The 13,947-nt window shown below is 29.8% G+C and overlaps 4 protein-coding genes across 4 annotated transcripts; 3 read left to right on the top strand and 1 right to left on the bottom strand.

Moving 5' to 3' along the window:
• Positions 1-1,254: 1,254 nt before the first annotated feature.
• Positions 1,255-2,198, bottom strand: LOC119677996. Its single transcript, XM_038089604.1, has 3 exons — positions 1,867-2,198; positions 1,691-1,799; positions 1,255-1,621 (listed from the first exon to the last, which is right to left on the bottom strand). The coding sequence occupies exons 1-3, from the start codon at positions 2,170-2,172 to the stop codon at positions 1,371-1,373; spliced, it is 666 nt and encodes a 221-aa protein (XP_037945532.1). The 5' UTR covers positions 2,173-2,198; the 3' UTR covers positions 1,255-1,370.
• A 1,384-nt stretch (positions 2,199-3,582) lies between these two features.
• On the top strand, positions 3,583-4,329 carry LOC119677997 (lithostathine-like). Its single transcript, XM_038089605.1, has 2 exons — positions 3,583-3,900; positions 3,990-4,329. The coding sequence occupies exons 1-2, from the start codon at positions 3,598-3,600 to the stop codon at positions 4,323-4,325; spliced, it is 639 nt and encodes a 212-aa protein (XP_037945533.1). The 5' UTR covers positions 3,583-3,597; the 3' UTR covers positions 4,326-4,329.
• A 3,989-nt stretch (positions 4,330-8,318) lies between these two features.
• On the top strand, positions 8,319-8,932 carry LOC119678001 (perlucin-like protein). Its single transcript, XM_038089608.1, has 3 exons — positions 8,319-8,477; positions 8,527-8,635; positions 8,696-8,932. Exons 1-3 carry the CDS (start codon positions 8,361-8,363, stop codon positions 8,914-8,916), a joined length of 447 nt encoding a protein of 148 aa, XP_037945536.1. The 5' UTR covers positions 8,319-8,360; the 3' UTR covers positions 8,917-8,932.
• Positions 8,933-12,875: 3,943 nt separating this feature from the next.
• On the top strand, positions 12,876-13,588 carry LOC119677999 (C-type lectin lectoxin-Lio3-like). Its single transcript, XM_038089607.1, has 2 exons — positions 12,876-13,142; positions 13,200-13,588. Exons 1-2 carry the CDS (start codon positions 12,906-12,908, stop codon positions 13,533-13,535), a joined length of 573 nt encoding a protein of 190 aa, XP_037945535.1. The 5' UTR covers positions 12,876-12,905; the 3' UTR covers positions 13,536-13,588.
• Positions 13,589-13,947: the final 359 nt, after the last annotated feature.

The raw sequence follows: 13,947 nt of genomic DNA, 5'->3' as shown, positions 1-13,947 counted from the left end.
AATATAAATGTATGACTTAGTATGAGTTATAAAACCAATAGAATATCTATATTTGGAGGACGATCACAGAAAAATAGTTCCCGACTAAAGATTTTCTTTTCGAGCACCTTTTTTTTTGTCAGTCTATAATTCGATTAAAAATAAATTTAGTACCCTCTTATTTAATTTTAAATTTCGTTTAATTTTTATTTTCATTACTGATAATTTGTTATTAAGAAATAAAGCTAAAAAAGCACCAATTAATAGATCTTTTTCAAAAAATGGAGATGTGGGAAATATTTTGAGAATAGTCCTAATAAATAACCTAATTATAATTTATTGTAGAAACTAAGATGAATTAGTCGGATACAAATTAGCAAAACAGATTGTAAATAATATACCAAAATAACATGCCGGTATTATAATATAGCCTAAATTAAATAATTTATTATCTGGATTTTATAAACCACAAAAAACGCTTTGTTATAGCATTTTATTTTCGCATGTTAAGTTCTGATTCTGTAGCCATCGTACAAATCAAATCACCTGATTTCAAAAAATGATACACTTTGTTCTGAATTGAGCGCATCGCCTGTACTCAGTGGTTCATCCATCTCTTTTCGCTAGGCCTAGTACAGCTAGGCCCCGTCTTATACTAGCACGGCTGCGAAATAGTGCGTACATTCTATATAGCTCTTATGATACTCTGTTTAAATCAAAAAACATATATTGTTTCAAGATTAATATTTTGAAATGCAATTTTTTGCCTTTTCACATTCGATGTAAGAACTACATTGACTTTTGCCAGTGTAGATGGATTAGTCTTTAACGTACATAACGTGTATGTGTTGAGTAACCACTCAATATATAGTGTTAAAGTGACTGATACAATAAGTATGCAAGAAGCCGATAAAATATATATTTTGATAACAACACATCATACAAGCATTATATTTATACCTATACCAACTCACAAAGGGTTGCCCTGCTCCTTTGAAGTTAATATAGTACACATAGAGTATGAACGGTTTCCTTTCTGTGCTGATTTTTTCAAATTAATAAGAATATAATATAATTATCATTGATTATCGTTACATTTAAGGGTACCGAAATTAAAGTTGCTCTGATCACTATAATATTCATCCGTAGATTAATTATATTATATATATTATGTTTAGTAGGTGGAGTGATGTATAAATACAGTATTATATAGCTGTCAAAGTGTAACTAGAATTACCACTACATAAATATTTTTAAGATATATATTTTTTACCCTTATATATGCAAATTTTATCATTTTTATTGGTTACAAAATTTCTTGAAACATCATACTATGTGCAATTTATAATTTTAGCTTTAATTATTCATAAAATATTCTTTAAATACGGTTATTACGAATGACATTGTCCAGTTGGACCACAGCGAGGTACAAGTGGTGCCTTACATATAAAGTAATGATCATCGTAACAGTCGGTGACGCCCCATTTATAGTTTTTATTTATATATACACAATTACTGAAAGGACCAGTTTCATTTTGTCCCCAATTTGTAAAAGTTAAATCTTTACCAGTTGGAAGCCAGACGAACTCATCATCTTGAATGAAGTTATTAGCTGAAGTCCAATATTGTGCAGGTAGGATATCTTTAAGAAGATATTAGATTATTTGATAATATACCTAAATTGAATTTTTTAATAAATCTGATTAATTACTTTGCTCAGTTAGAAAATTTCTTAATTGTCTATTATTTTGGGCATTATCGATGTAGAGCAATTGCATATTTTGTAAGGCACATTCTTGGAGAGCACGATACCAGGATACCTAAAAGTAGTTGTAGATATGAAATATTAGTTCTATTACATTTCTTACTATTATATATATTTTTAACCTGTTCATATACTCCAACATAATATGAATAATCACCAAGTATTACATGTGGATTGAAACCTTTCTTCAACACGAGTTCAAATTCGTCACTTTGGTTAAGAATTTCAGAATCGCTTAGAACAATTTCTTCTGCAGCTACAGGTAAAGAGATATCAGAATTCTCCTCCGAGGATTCCAAATCAGTTAATTCTGGATATGATTCAATTAAAGTTGCTCTTTTAACTCTTTTTTCTGCATCAGATAATCCAAATCCAGAATTAAAGGTGATTGCAAGAGCAAAATAAAGCACACAAGTTCTGAGAAACATTATAAATGACTATGGTTAAAACTGTACTTATTCTGAACTTTATATAAAATTAATTGTATACGAATATCTATTATTAAATACACATCTATAGATAAATAAAAGGTTCTGTTATTGTTAAATTGTTGTTAAATATATCTTTTCTTATTATTTCTTAGAATATTTTATAGATAATAAGTAATCTTGTACGTTTCTTACATGCCATATGTAAACAGTTTAATAGAATAAAATGCAATGTTATTTCTTTTTTTGCGATTAATTATTTGTTCAAGTGTTTTATATGCAATAGACTTCCGAGAACCTTCATTAATGCAATGTCAGTAAACAATTTTTAGGGGCTCTAGACAAAACACTACTTATTATAAAAGTAGTTTTTTCTTTTAATATGTTCTTGTTAGTACATCAAGTATCAAGATTTACTTCTCATACATACTTCTCATACAGTAGACTCATACAATGAATATAGTGCTTACAACACTGAAAATAACTGCACAGTAATTGAAATATATATAGTTTTAAGCCTGGCACTTGCAATCCAAACAAATTATATACGAACTATAAACTAATTAAAGAAAATTTTAATATTTCCTAAGACCACTGATGATGAGTACTTGGCAATACTCGAAACAGCGTTCTAACTTTTAAATAATTTCTTTTCGTCATAAGGAGCGTCACTTTCGACAAAAATGATTCATACATTATTATACATTATATTTCCAAAGTACATTTTTGGTTTCCCCAACATAACATAGGGTCACATGTTTCGAATCGATTGTACATATCCCTACTCTTTATATCTTATATTTTATTTTGTTTACTTTATTAATTTTCTCTATTCCTGTGTCTTCGGATTATTTTGTTTATGTTTTAAATTTGGGATCGTTTAGCCATAAAGTGTCCTACCTCATGTGGTTCCAATTGTTCGCTAGTTCCTATATCTCTTTAATCCTTTGTACCTATATTTAGCCATTTTCCTTACATATTTTTTTTATAACCGAAATTTTTTATTTATCTTTTTCTCAAACAGTTCTTCTCTTCTTTGCCATTTCTTGACTTCTTTGTCTTTTCATATTATTTTCTTTGTTATCCAAAGAGCAATCAGTAAAATTATCAAATTTATTTAGGGTTTTTAAAATTGGTTTTGTAATAGGAATGTGGCATTCCGGGAAGATAACAAAGGTTATTGTTTAATAACCTTTATAATCTGAAAAATTTTAAAGTATATGTTAAATATACATAGAGATAAGTTACTGTAATATATAAAATAAATTTAATGTAAAACTTCTTCTTTTTCAATATACGATATCTGACATTGACAGTGATTAATTACTAAAATTTATGTAATTGAGATTCTTCGTAAATACACAAAAATATTATAAAAGGCATATAGAAAGTGTTGTATGGTTAATATCTTAAAGCTCTCTCAGAATGTTGAAGTTTTCATTTTTCATACTTACATTAACCGTTGTTCTAACATGGACAACTGGTCAGACAAATATTAACGACTCAAGCTCTGGAAATGTATCCTTAATTTATTCAAATACATTAAATTATTTGAATAGTACCACCAACTCAAGTAATGAAAATGGAAACCAAGGTAGTAGCTCGGGTTTACAAAATTTGTTCAATAACATAAGTAATTGGTCTGGCGGTTTTAATGGCAGCATAGCCTTCCAAATCAGTCCTCGAGCAGTAACTGCTACACAGTATTCAGTGGGAGCCTTTGCTAAAGTAAGTAAAAGATTTTGTTGAGATTTTTATAAGAAAAAATATTTTGTAGAATTTATATATATATTTATATACTTTTATTTTGTTTTTAGGTGAACTGGTTTACTGCCCAGAGAATATGCAACTATTATGGTTTGACATTGGCAACCGCAGCTACTGCTGCCGAGTCTAAAAAATTGAGAAATCTTATACGAAGTGAAGATTACTTTAGTTCTAGTGAGCCAGTGTGGATAGGAGCTACTAAAACGCCGGATAATGGTCAAGCTTGGTCTTGGTATGGAACTGGTAATCCTGCTTTGGTTACAGACTGGGCACCTAAACAACCAGATGGCCGCACAGATTATTGTGTTCAAGCACGCAAAGACGGTTGGGACGACAAAGATTGTAAAACTCAATCGTATTTTGTTTGCCAAACACGTGCATGTTAAATAAAAAAAAAAAATTATTAAAATCGAGTATATATCTGTATGCTTGGAATATATATAAATAAAATTGAAAGCATCTTGTGGCAAAAAACAAACAATTTTGAAGTTTCCTCAACATAAAAATATTTCAAACTAACTGTGCAAATTACATTTTATCCAATACAATATAGAAATTTTTTTAGAGATATTAATGACTTTATTTAATAAATAATTGTTTATGGAAATCTGATTCATTGGATTAGTTATGGCTATGGAGGAAGCTAGCCTCTCTTTAAGACATACTTTTAGAATATGTACCAGCATATTAAAATAAGTGGGTTTTAGAGGAAGACAATCTTAGCCTCTGTTTAACATATTACTTTTAGAATACCCACCTTGTCTCGTTATAAACAAATTTCTATTTTAAATGAATATGAGTTTTTGGTATCACAATCACGGTTGCCACTTATGGTACTTTAGTACCAAAATTGGTACTTTTTTTTTCGTTTGGTACTCATGTTCAAAAAATGGTACATTTTTGACGACCCAACTTTATTGTGAATATTTCCAATTAATTTTTTTTATAAATGCAACTTTGCACTATTTTATATTTTGTTCATTTATAACACTATGAAAAACACAGAACGAAAAAAACAAAAAGGTCCAAAAAATTTTTGGACCTATTTTTACAGAAATGGTACCTTTTTAAACCAATTTTGGTACAGAAAAAAAGTTTCAAGTGGCAACCGTGATCACAATCCCTAAAAAAACTAACTGAGTTGTTTCTTTGAGAGCAGAGAGAAACTTTATAATGTATGAAATTAATTATCAATAAACGTTTAAAAATCACAATAGATTTTAGATACTATAGAGATCCAAATCAAACACAAATCATATGTATTAAAATGTTTAAAGGTTATTTTACATTAAACAGAACTTTAGGCTTTGGAACTCAATAATAATCATAATTAAATTTGTAAGTAATCGGCGAATCAGAAAATAATTTTCGGAATGCTTATATAAAATAAAGGGATGACATCACGGTTGCCACTTATGGTACTTTAGTACCAAAATTGGTACTTTTTTTTCCGTTTGGTACTCTGGTACTCATGTTCAAAAAATGGTACATTTTCGGCGAACCAACTTTATTGTGGATATTGTATTGTTTTATACTTTTTGTACATTTTATATAAATTGTATTTTCTTATAAAAAGACAATAGAAAATTTTGGACCTTTTTTTACAGAAATGGTACCTTTTTAAACCAATTTTGGTACAGAAAAAAATTTTCAAGTGGCAACCGTGGATGACATATCAATCTTCCATATTATTAGAAAATTTTGTATTAAATTAAAGCACTTTGTATCATTTTACATTACTCTTATATTTAAAATTTTTGGAACTTAATAAGAATTATATTTTCTTTATATAGTAATCTTACAATATTTAGGAATGCATTATGCGATCTTAATTTTTTTTCAATGTAAGAATCAAACACATTTGATATTTAGAAAATTCTTATGTATATATTCCTAAAAGAACTCCATCTTCATAGCCTTTGATAAATTTACCGAAAAAATTTTATATTAAAATAGACTAATTTGCATCATTTACATAATACTTTTAGAAATAAAATCTTTAGAACCTAATGAGAATTATATGTATATATGCTTGTACCATAAGAAGCTATAACTCAAAGCATATGAGAATTATACATGAAGCATGACTAAAAGTCTTTAGGTTATTAGTTAAAATTGTAAAATGTGTTTTTTAAAGTATTTTGTTGAAATGTGTTAAATGGTTTATATAGATAACATTGGTCATGGTGAACATAATCTTATTACGGTGATTTTGGTGTGCACATAATCATAAATTGAAATAAGTGCATTTCAAGGCAAACTAAGTATTGAAATCTGTTAGTGAACAGATCTCCTAGCACGTCAAGTATAATTTAGAAGCAAACCGATTTTTAGGAAGCTTTTTATCATACTTATGTAGAAAAGCGTCTAATAGAGTAAGCTTAAAAAAATGTCTACATATTATTTTCTTATTTCATAGATTTCTTTATACTTGAATTAAAAGATAAATAAAAAACTAAATCATTAAGTTATTATTTTAAAATTTTTAAGGGAAAACAATTCACTCTGAGAAAAAAGTCAAGAAAATTTCAAAACGTCAGAGAAATTGAATTGAAATGGAATATTAAAAATTATAACTTTATGTTTGAATTTTTTATATAATACTAGATAACCCGACAAGTTTCTAGATAAATTCTAGTGTAGACAAAAAGTAACTTACTTATTATAAGTGTGTAAGTATGTGGTATATGCATGAAATAGGCATGGAGCGCTATATATGCATGAAATAGGCATGGAGCGCTATGAACGAAAAGGAAAATAAAAATAACAAACGCCCAACAATATTATTTTTAAGTTATTATAGTTTATTTATAAAATTATTAATTTAAAATCAATAGATTTGTATTATACCAAGTTCCCTGGCAACAACTGTTGTATCTTCAAATTTAAATTGTCTTGGATTGACTGTAAATAATAATAATGATAATGGGTTAGTACCATTGTCTTATAACTGTAAATAAGCGTTCGATTTAAATAAATTGAGACATGCATCAACTGGTGAAACTTGCTTGCGGGGCATCCATTTTTTTGTTTGAGCCCATGTGAAATAGCGTGGTACTTGTGAATAGAGTAATGTTCTTGCGAAGGCACCAAAATCATCCTTACTATTACACAATTCAAAAAATGCAGTGCGTGTAGATTTAGGTGGATTTGTACCACGATCAATCACTGTCTCGTTCGTGAAAAATACACGCTGACCGTTTTCAAGATGGACGGCTAACTGAACAGCTGCTGGATCCCGTTCATGAATTAGAAAATCGAAGATACGCCAAGCAGCTTCATTGGAGCTGCTGTACCGACCAATTGTATGTCTTGCGAATACGGCACCCCCCGCCATTGTCCCCCATTATCGAGATTTCTTCGACGATATATTGGATATTCGTCGGTATTTGTTCTAGTATCATTAGTGAAATCTTTATAAAAATTTTTTGTACATTTTTCATCTGCCATGCAAGGCGAAGACGAAGTGGATGTAATGCTCGATGTACTTGTTGGCGTAGTTACATAAAATATTAAGAAAAAATTTTTGTTTTTCAAAAATATAAACAAAATTTATGTCAAAAAAATAAAAAATTTTTAAAGCAATAAAGATATTTTTGCTGGATAGAGACACCCTAATCACTTTAGCGGTATGAAAAATAGATAGTAGCCTATTCCCAGACCTACTGAATACGCATATAAAATTTGGTAAAAATCGGTAAAGCCGTTTCGGAGGAGTACGGTAACTAACATTTTTACAATGTTAATTTTATATATAAAATAATATATTTCTTTTTATGTAAACCTGAAATTTTAAAACGGATTGTCGGTTGCGTTATATAGTTGAGAAGAGGTGATAAAACTCTGTAAAATAGATTCTATACTACCTTTTATCGAAGCGACAGGACTTAGAGGTTTACTCTGAACTGAGAAGGGGGCACAAAAGACCCGATGGTCGCATTGTCGCATCCGATATCAATAATAATAATATATAGATGGGATGCTCTATTAAGAAAAAAAAGAAGGTTAAAAACATTCATTGCGGTCCTACGAAGCGCCAGAATAAATAAGGAAAAAATTTAAAATTGTCCATATAACTGTCGACGGCCTTGCTTTTCAGACAAGGTTTATTGTATTCCAAATTATATAAGATAAGTCTGTCATTAGCATTTTGTTATCAGAGAAAATTTATTGTGTAATTCAATAATATAAAGTAAAGTTAATTACTAAAAATATTTGCATATTTGGAAGAAAAGATTTTTATAACAATGTTTGATTTTAAAAAGTAATCAAGATAAAATTTTTCAATGTCAATGCAGACATTGATGAATCACCTATCAGCATTTTATAAGTTGAGCATTAATGGAATACAATTTAGTATATATTAAAACCAAATTTTCCTAAGACATTCAATGCAGTGTTTAATTTGAATTCTAAAGAAAATGTATCAACTTTGCACATTCGCTCTTGTAACCTTTTGCTTGGTATTCGGTGTTCATGGGGCATTGGAACCTGTTGAAGTTGCCAATAAAACCTACACAATTAAAACTACCACTAAGGTAAGTAAATAAATATTCTTTAAAAACGTTATTAAATCCATTTCCATAGCAATCTTGGTTCAAAGCTGAACAACTTTGCAATTTAGACGGCTTGACTTTGGCTACAATCACTTCGGCAGATGATAATGATAACTTAAGTGATGCTTTGGATACCGCAGGTAAAATATTTTTCTTAGTAATCAATAAAATAGCTTTATTAAGAAGTTTTATATTTATAGGTGTTTCTTCAGGTGAATTTTGGATTGGTGGAACTGATAACGCTTTAACTGGTGATTGGTATTGGCTTGGTTCAGGCGTACCAGTTGTGTATAATGAATGGATAAAGGGCAAGCCTGGTAATGCTAATAAAAATGATCATTGTATGTCCTTAGTGGATTATTCATGGACTGTGTCCAATTGTGAAAAAAAATTATTTTACATTTGCCAAAATCAATGTTAAAAATAAATAAATGGAAATTTTGTAAAATATTTTATTAAATTTAAAGAAAAAATAATGAAATAAATCTATTATATAAATGAATAAGAAATATTGAAATTTTATTTTAAAAAACTATTTAAAACACATTATTTATATCAGGTATTCAGCAAAGTTTATTCAAAAAACTAAATGTTAGATAAACCAATGTATACCAATGAAAAATCGATTGGGTATACACTACTAATTTAGAATATATAATTGCTGTTTCATAAGGCTATTAATATTGCTAGATTACAATAAAATATTAAAAAATTTTTTTATATCTAATTTATTTCTGTGCGTACACTCAGAAAAATATGCTTTTATTACATACTAATTAAATTGAGTGATCATTTTGGTAGCGAAAAACTTAAGCCATTTTTTTTTATTAATTATTAATACAATCTCTTCTTTTTAATCCTAAGCATTATAATAACAAGGAAAGTCTTGAAAGTACTAGTTATAAGACCACTGATATTAAAAATACATTTTAGAACTTTGTTAGTTTTCTTTCGATTAAAACATAATAGAATGAAAAAATATTCACTCAGTCAAATTTTTATACAATATCTGTATCTAACAGTGAGTGGTTTCTTCGGGTCTTTGAGGGTTTCCAACCTGACTATTAAATAATGTTAGATTATACCGGCAATCCCAAGGGATTTACTTAGGCCTATATGTACAATGTGTTACCGTTTATAGATAAACTCAAAAGCCTTATGGGCAGTCTTGATGTTTTCATTGAATATATAAACCTCTATATGTGATAGTTGAAGTAAAGAGTTTTTCCTTAGCAATAAGACAGCAATAAAAAACCTCAATATATACTTTTCATACCCAAAAACAAATTGCTTTTTATATGACCAAACAAAAACTACTACCTACTATATATATATACTATATATATACAGTATATACCTATGTACTATATATACTAAATATAAACTATATATATTACCGTTATTCTGTGGTCATTTCTCAAGAGAGTTCTTCTACATATTTTAATTTCAGCATCTGTCGTCCACATTCTACCAATATTTTATTATTGAATGACATTCAATTTTAAACGATTTGCTTAATTTATTAATTTTTTTTAAAGAAGAATGACAAGTAATTTTATAAAAATATTTAGATATAAATTCTTCGCCTTATAGGTGATTGTAACTGTTCCAAATTGATTAATGTATTAATTCTTTTCAAGAAAGATTGACAATCATCTGTGCCATTCGGTGAATGAGTTCCAAACAATGCCATCAATGAAAGTTAGATTTATTTATATATAAATTTCTCACTTTGTAGGTGCCCTTCTCTTTTCGTATTGTTTTAATACTTGCCAAAAATATATACGTTCTTCATATATGACATTCCATAAAAAAACACAAGTCCTTGATATTTGAATATTTAATAGAATAGACGACAGATTTCATGTAAAGATATGCCAAAATAAGATAACGTTATACTATTAGGTACAAGGTGAGATGAAAAAACTGCAACCAACTTCAGACTGCTGTCATTTCTAAACCGCTCGTCCCACAGCTGTCAGATTTATTCTAGTGACAGCTCATTATATTGTTTACAAGCGCACAAAAGCATTTTGGTGGGAATTTTTCAAAAAAAAAGTTATTTGTGATGGAATTCAAGCGTGATAGTGTGATTGCTTTGCATTTGGCTGGAAAACCACAAGTGGCTATCGTTAGAGCCCTCCAGCATTTAGAAGTGAATAAATGTTTTGTGTCTCGTACCATCGCTCGTTACCATGATACTGGTAGCGTAGCCCGACGTCAAGGAAGTGGACGAAAAAAAACAGCAACATCGGCAGAAATGGTTCGAAAAGTGAAAAAGCGAATTGAACGAAATCCGCGTCGCAGTGGACGAAAAATGGCTCGTGAGCTGAACATATCGCAATATGCCATTCGGCAAATATTGAAAAATGAGCTTGGACTAAAGCCATTCAAGTTCCAAAAAGTGCAAGATCTTACTGATGCGCAAAAAAAAGTTAGACTCGAAAAAGCTAAAGAGTTGTTTCGCTTGGCCGAAAGTGGTGAACTGCCGAATTTGGTTTTCTCCGATGAGAAACCATTCGTTATCCAGCAGTTTGTAAACAAACAAAATGATCGTGTTTACTTGCCAGAGAGGTCAGCTGAAAATTTGCAACTTCGGTTGGCCATCACAACTCAAAAGCCGGCCATGGTGATGGTGTGGGCCGCCATAACAGCCGATGGTCGCTCGCCGCTCGTATTCATCGACCGTGGTGTCAAATTAAATGCGCAAATCTATCGCGAAAATATTTTGGAGGGAGTTCTGAAGCCCTGGGCACGCAAACATTTCGGCCGCAGACCTTGGACATTCCAACAGGACTCAGCACCATCGCACTCAGCACGCGCCATCCAAGAATGGTTAAGAAATGAGGTTCCTCGCTTCATTTCCACCGCACAATGGCCACCAAAATCTCCGGATGCCAATCCGTTGGACTATTGTGCCTGGGGTATTTTGGAAAGCAAGGTTGGAACTAAAAAATACCAAAGTGTCGATCATCTCAAGCAAGCGCTTCGCCGAGAATGGGACAAAATACCGCAGAGCCACTTTCGGGCCAAAGGTGGCCAATTCGAACAAATCTAAACCGATTCTCAAATTTGATGTTATTTCCGACATTTTTTGCTTTCATTCAATAAAATTTAAAAAAAATGAAAAAATTTATGGCGTTTTACTTTGTTGCAGTTTTTTCATCTCACCTTGTATATATGGTTATGGTTTATGGTTTTTATGGTTTTTATTTAGTTAAAGATTAAAATTATTACACGCTTCCCCCACATAATGTGATTGACATATATAGGACCTAAATATATAATTTTTTGATCAACATGAAAATACAAATTGAATGAGAGATATCTCTATGGCTGTGTGTATATGCATTTGCAAATCATTTAGGAACTAACAAATCTAACCAAATCAAAGACTCTTTGAAATCGGGCAGGACGTTAAAGACATCACATAAATAAAATTACTAAATTATTACTGTTGACTTTATTGATAATATATATAAAGATCGGAGTAACCAAGAAAGGCTTATTGAGCAATGGCTACATAAAAGTATATTTCCATAATTAAAATAGGGCCCATGAGGTGAATGGAATTTAAAGTTCCTTTAAATGGAATTTGTCCATAGCGGAGGTATGAGCGTAACATATGTATGTTTTATGCAGTAAAACAGATTTCTGATTTTGATATAACGACCTGACTTCGTAAAAATATGATTAAATAATAATGATATAATGTTAAACAAAACTTTAGTAATTATTTCATCGAAAAAGTCTTTTTTGTTTTATTTTCTTAATTTGTTTCTTGTCCCCTACTCTACTTTTCAGGTGCGGTCATAGTTGAAGAACTTATATTTAAGGACAACGTATTAAATTCTTCAAGTATTAATGTTATTGTCGATCAGATCTTCAGTGTCGTGAATTTTTAACTCGCTCTATATTAAATGGTATATAGTGTGTATCGAACAATATTTTATAAAAATAAGTAACATAAAACTAACCCTTTCCATGTTGTTCTGGTTCTGAAGACCGATCTTGACTCTCCGAATATGCATATCATAAAGTTGTCTTTGAATTATGGTTAGATAATTTTATTTAGCCTAACTCTTCTTATTTTAATATTATATAAAAAGTCTATATTGACACTGATAAATGTATTTTTAATACCATTCAATAAAATCATTAAAATTCAATTTGCTGATTTGACTTTTTTCAATACAATGTTTCATTGCATTTCATAACGTATTTGATATAATATTCAATATTGTTATATATATTTACTAATTTAAAAATACTCAGTTTTAAAACATCGCTGTGTCAAATTGTCTTTCACAATGATTGATGGACAAATTTTAACAATTCTTTAAACAAAAAACGGGTATAAATATAACTTTGGGCTCTGAAAGAAAATAGTTCGGCTTTGTTATTTGTCTGATGATGAAATTCTTAATATATTTGATGCATATAGTTGCTTTTCTATATATTGTTGTAGCACAACAAACACAAGAAAACAATACCAACAGTCATAATGGTGGAAGCAACAACAATAACTCTGGATCTTTTTTTCAAAGTAACGGATCACTAACTGGAAACAACGGATCAAATTATAGTTTGATGAATGGCTTTAATGCGCGATCAGTACCATCCTATTCACTCGGGGCTTTTGCCAAGGTGGGTTAAAAAATATATTAATTTATTAGAAATTTTAAATACCTGTTTTTATTATAGGTGAATTGGTTCACTGCACAGAGAATTTGCAAATATAATGGATTAACATTGGCAAGTATTACATCTGCAGCTGAAGCAAAAGAAATAAGAAGTTTGATTCGTGACAGTGAAATAGTTAGTCCTAGTGAATTATTCTGGATTGGAGCTACCAAATATCCTGATAATGGTGATTACTGGTCATGGTTTGGTACTGGTAATCCAGCTACTTATACCAATTGGGCAACTGGTCAACCCAATAGCCGTTCCGATTACTGTCTTCAAGTTGGTTCAAGTGGCTGGGATGACAAAAATTGCAACATCCAAGCTTACTTCATATGTCAACCGTCAACATGTTGAAATTAAAAATATTGAAATAATGTGTTTCAAAATACATCAATAAAATAATTAAAGAGCATTTGAAATTAAAAATGATTTTCTTTTAAATCATAAATATCTGAAAATAGTTTAATATGTGATTTCTGTAGTTTGTCGTACTTAATACAATTGGTTAAGTTTTATAGTTAATATAGAATCCTCGTATATCTAAAATATTACTTTGTAATGATATACGGAAACCAGTTTCAGATTACATAAAAGGAAACGATCAATTGAAGAGAAATTCGCTTTTAAATGGATTATGAAATGCTATAGTGCTGCTGTTATTAAGGTATGAATATTTGTCTTTCACATGTCTATCTTAAAGCTTAGTATAATAATCTAATCTACCTGAAGTAGATTAAGGATATTCTAGATGTTCTACTCGAAATAA

This window comes from Teleopsis dalmanni, chromosome 2, assembly GCF_002237135.1.
Source record: "Teleopsis dalmanni isolate 2A chromosome 2, ASM223713v2, whole genome shotgun sequence".
Classification (NCBI taxonomy): Eukaryota; Metazoa; Arthropoda; class Insecta; order Diptera; family Diopsidae; genus Teleopsis; species Teleopsis dalmanni.
The sequence above is the reverse complement of the archived record's forward strand: the minus strand, read 5'-3'. Positions and strand labels throughout refer to the sequence as shown.

Bases quoted from the DNA above. Each gene is read 5' to 3' on its own strand.
- LOC119677999 (XM_038089607.1), top strand. From the start codon at position 12,906: ATGATGAAATTCTTAATATATTTGATGCATATAGTTGCTTTTCTATAT. The intron at 13,143-13,199 runs GTGGGTTAAAAA...TTTTTATTATAG, and splicing joins CACTCGGGGCTTTTGCCAAG to GTGAATTGGTTCACTGCACA.
- LOC119677996 (XM_038089604.1), bottom strand. From the start codon at position 2,172: ATGTTTCTCAGAACTTGTGTGCTTTATTTTGCTCTTGCAATCACCTTT. The intron at 1,800-1,866 runs GTTAAAAATATA...AACTACTTTTAG, and splicing joins ATGTTGGAGTATATGAACAG to GTATCCTGGTATCGTGCTCT. The intron at 1,622-1,690 runs GTAATTAATCAG...ATCTTCTTAAAG, and splicing joins AAATTTTCTAACTGAGCAAA to ATATCCTACCTGCACAATAT.
- LOC119677997 (XM_038089605.1), top strand. From the start codon at position 3,598: ATGTTGAAGTTTTCATTTTTCATACTTACATTAACCGTTGTTCTAACA. The intron at 3,901-3,989 runs GTAAGTAAAAGA...TTTTGTTTTTAG, and splicing joins CAGTGGGAGCCTTTGCTAAA to GTGAACTGGTTTACTGCCCA.
- LOC119678001 (XM_038089608.1), top strand. From the start codon at position 8,361: ATGTATCAACTTTGCACATTCGCTCTTGTAACCTTTTGCTTGGTATTC. The intron at 8,478-8,526 runs GTAAGTAAATAA...CCATTTCCATAG, and splicing joins CAATTAAAACTACCACTAAG to CAATCTTGGTTCAAAGCTGA. The intron at 8,636-8,695 runs GTAAAATATTTT...TTATATTTATAG, and splicing joins TGATGCTTTGGATACCGCAG to GTGTTTCTTCAGGTGAATTT.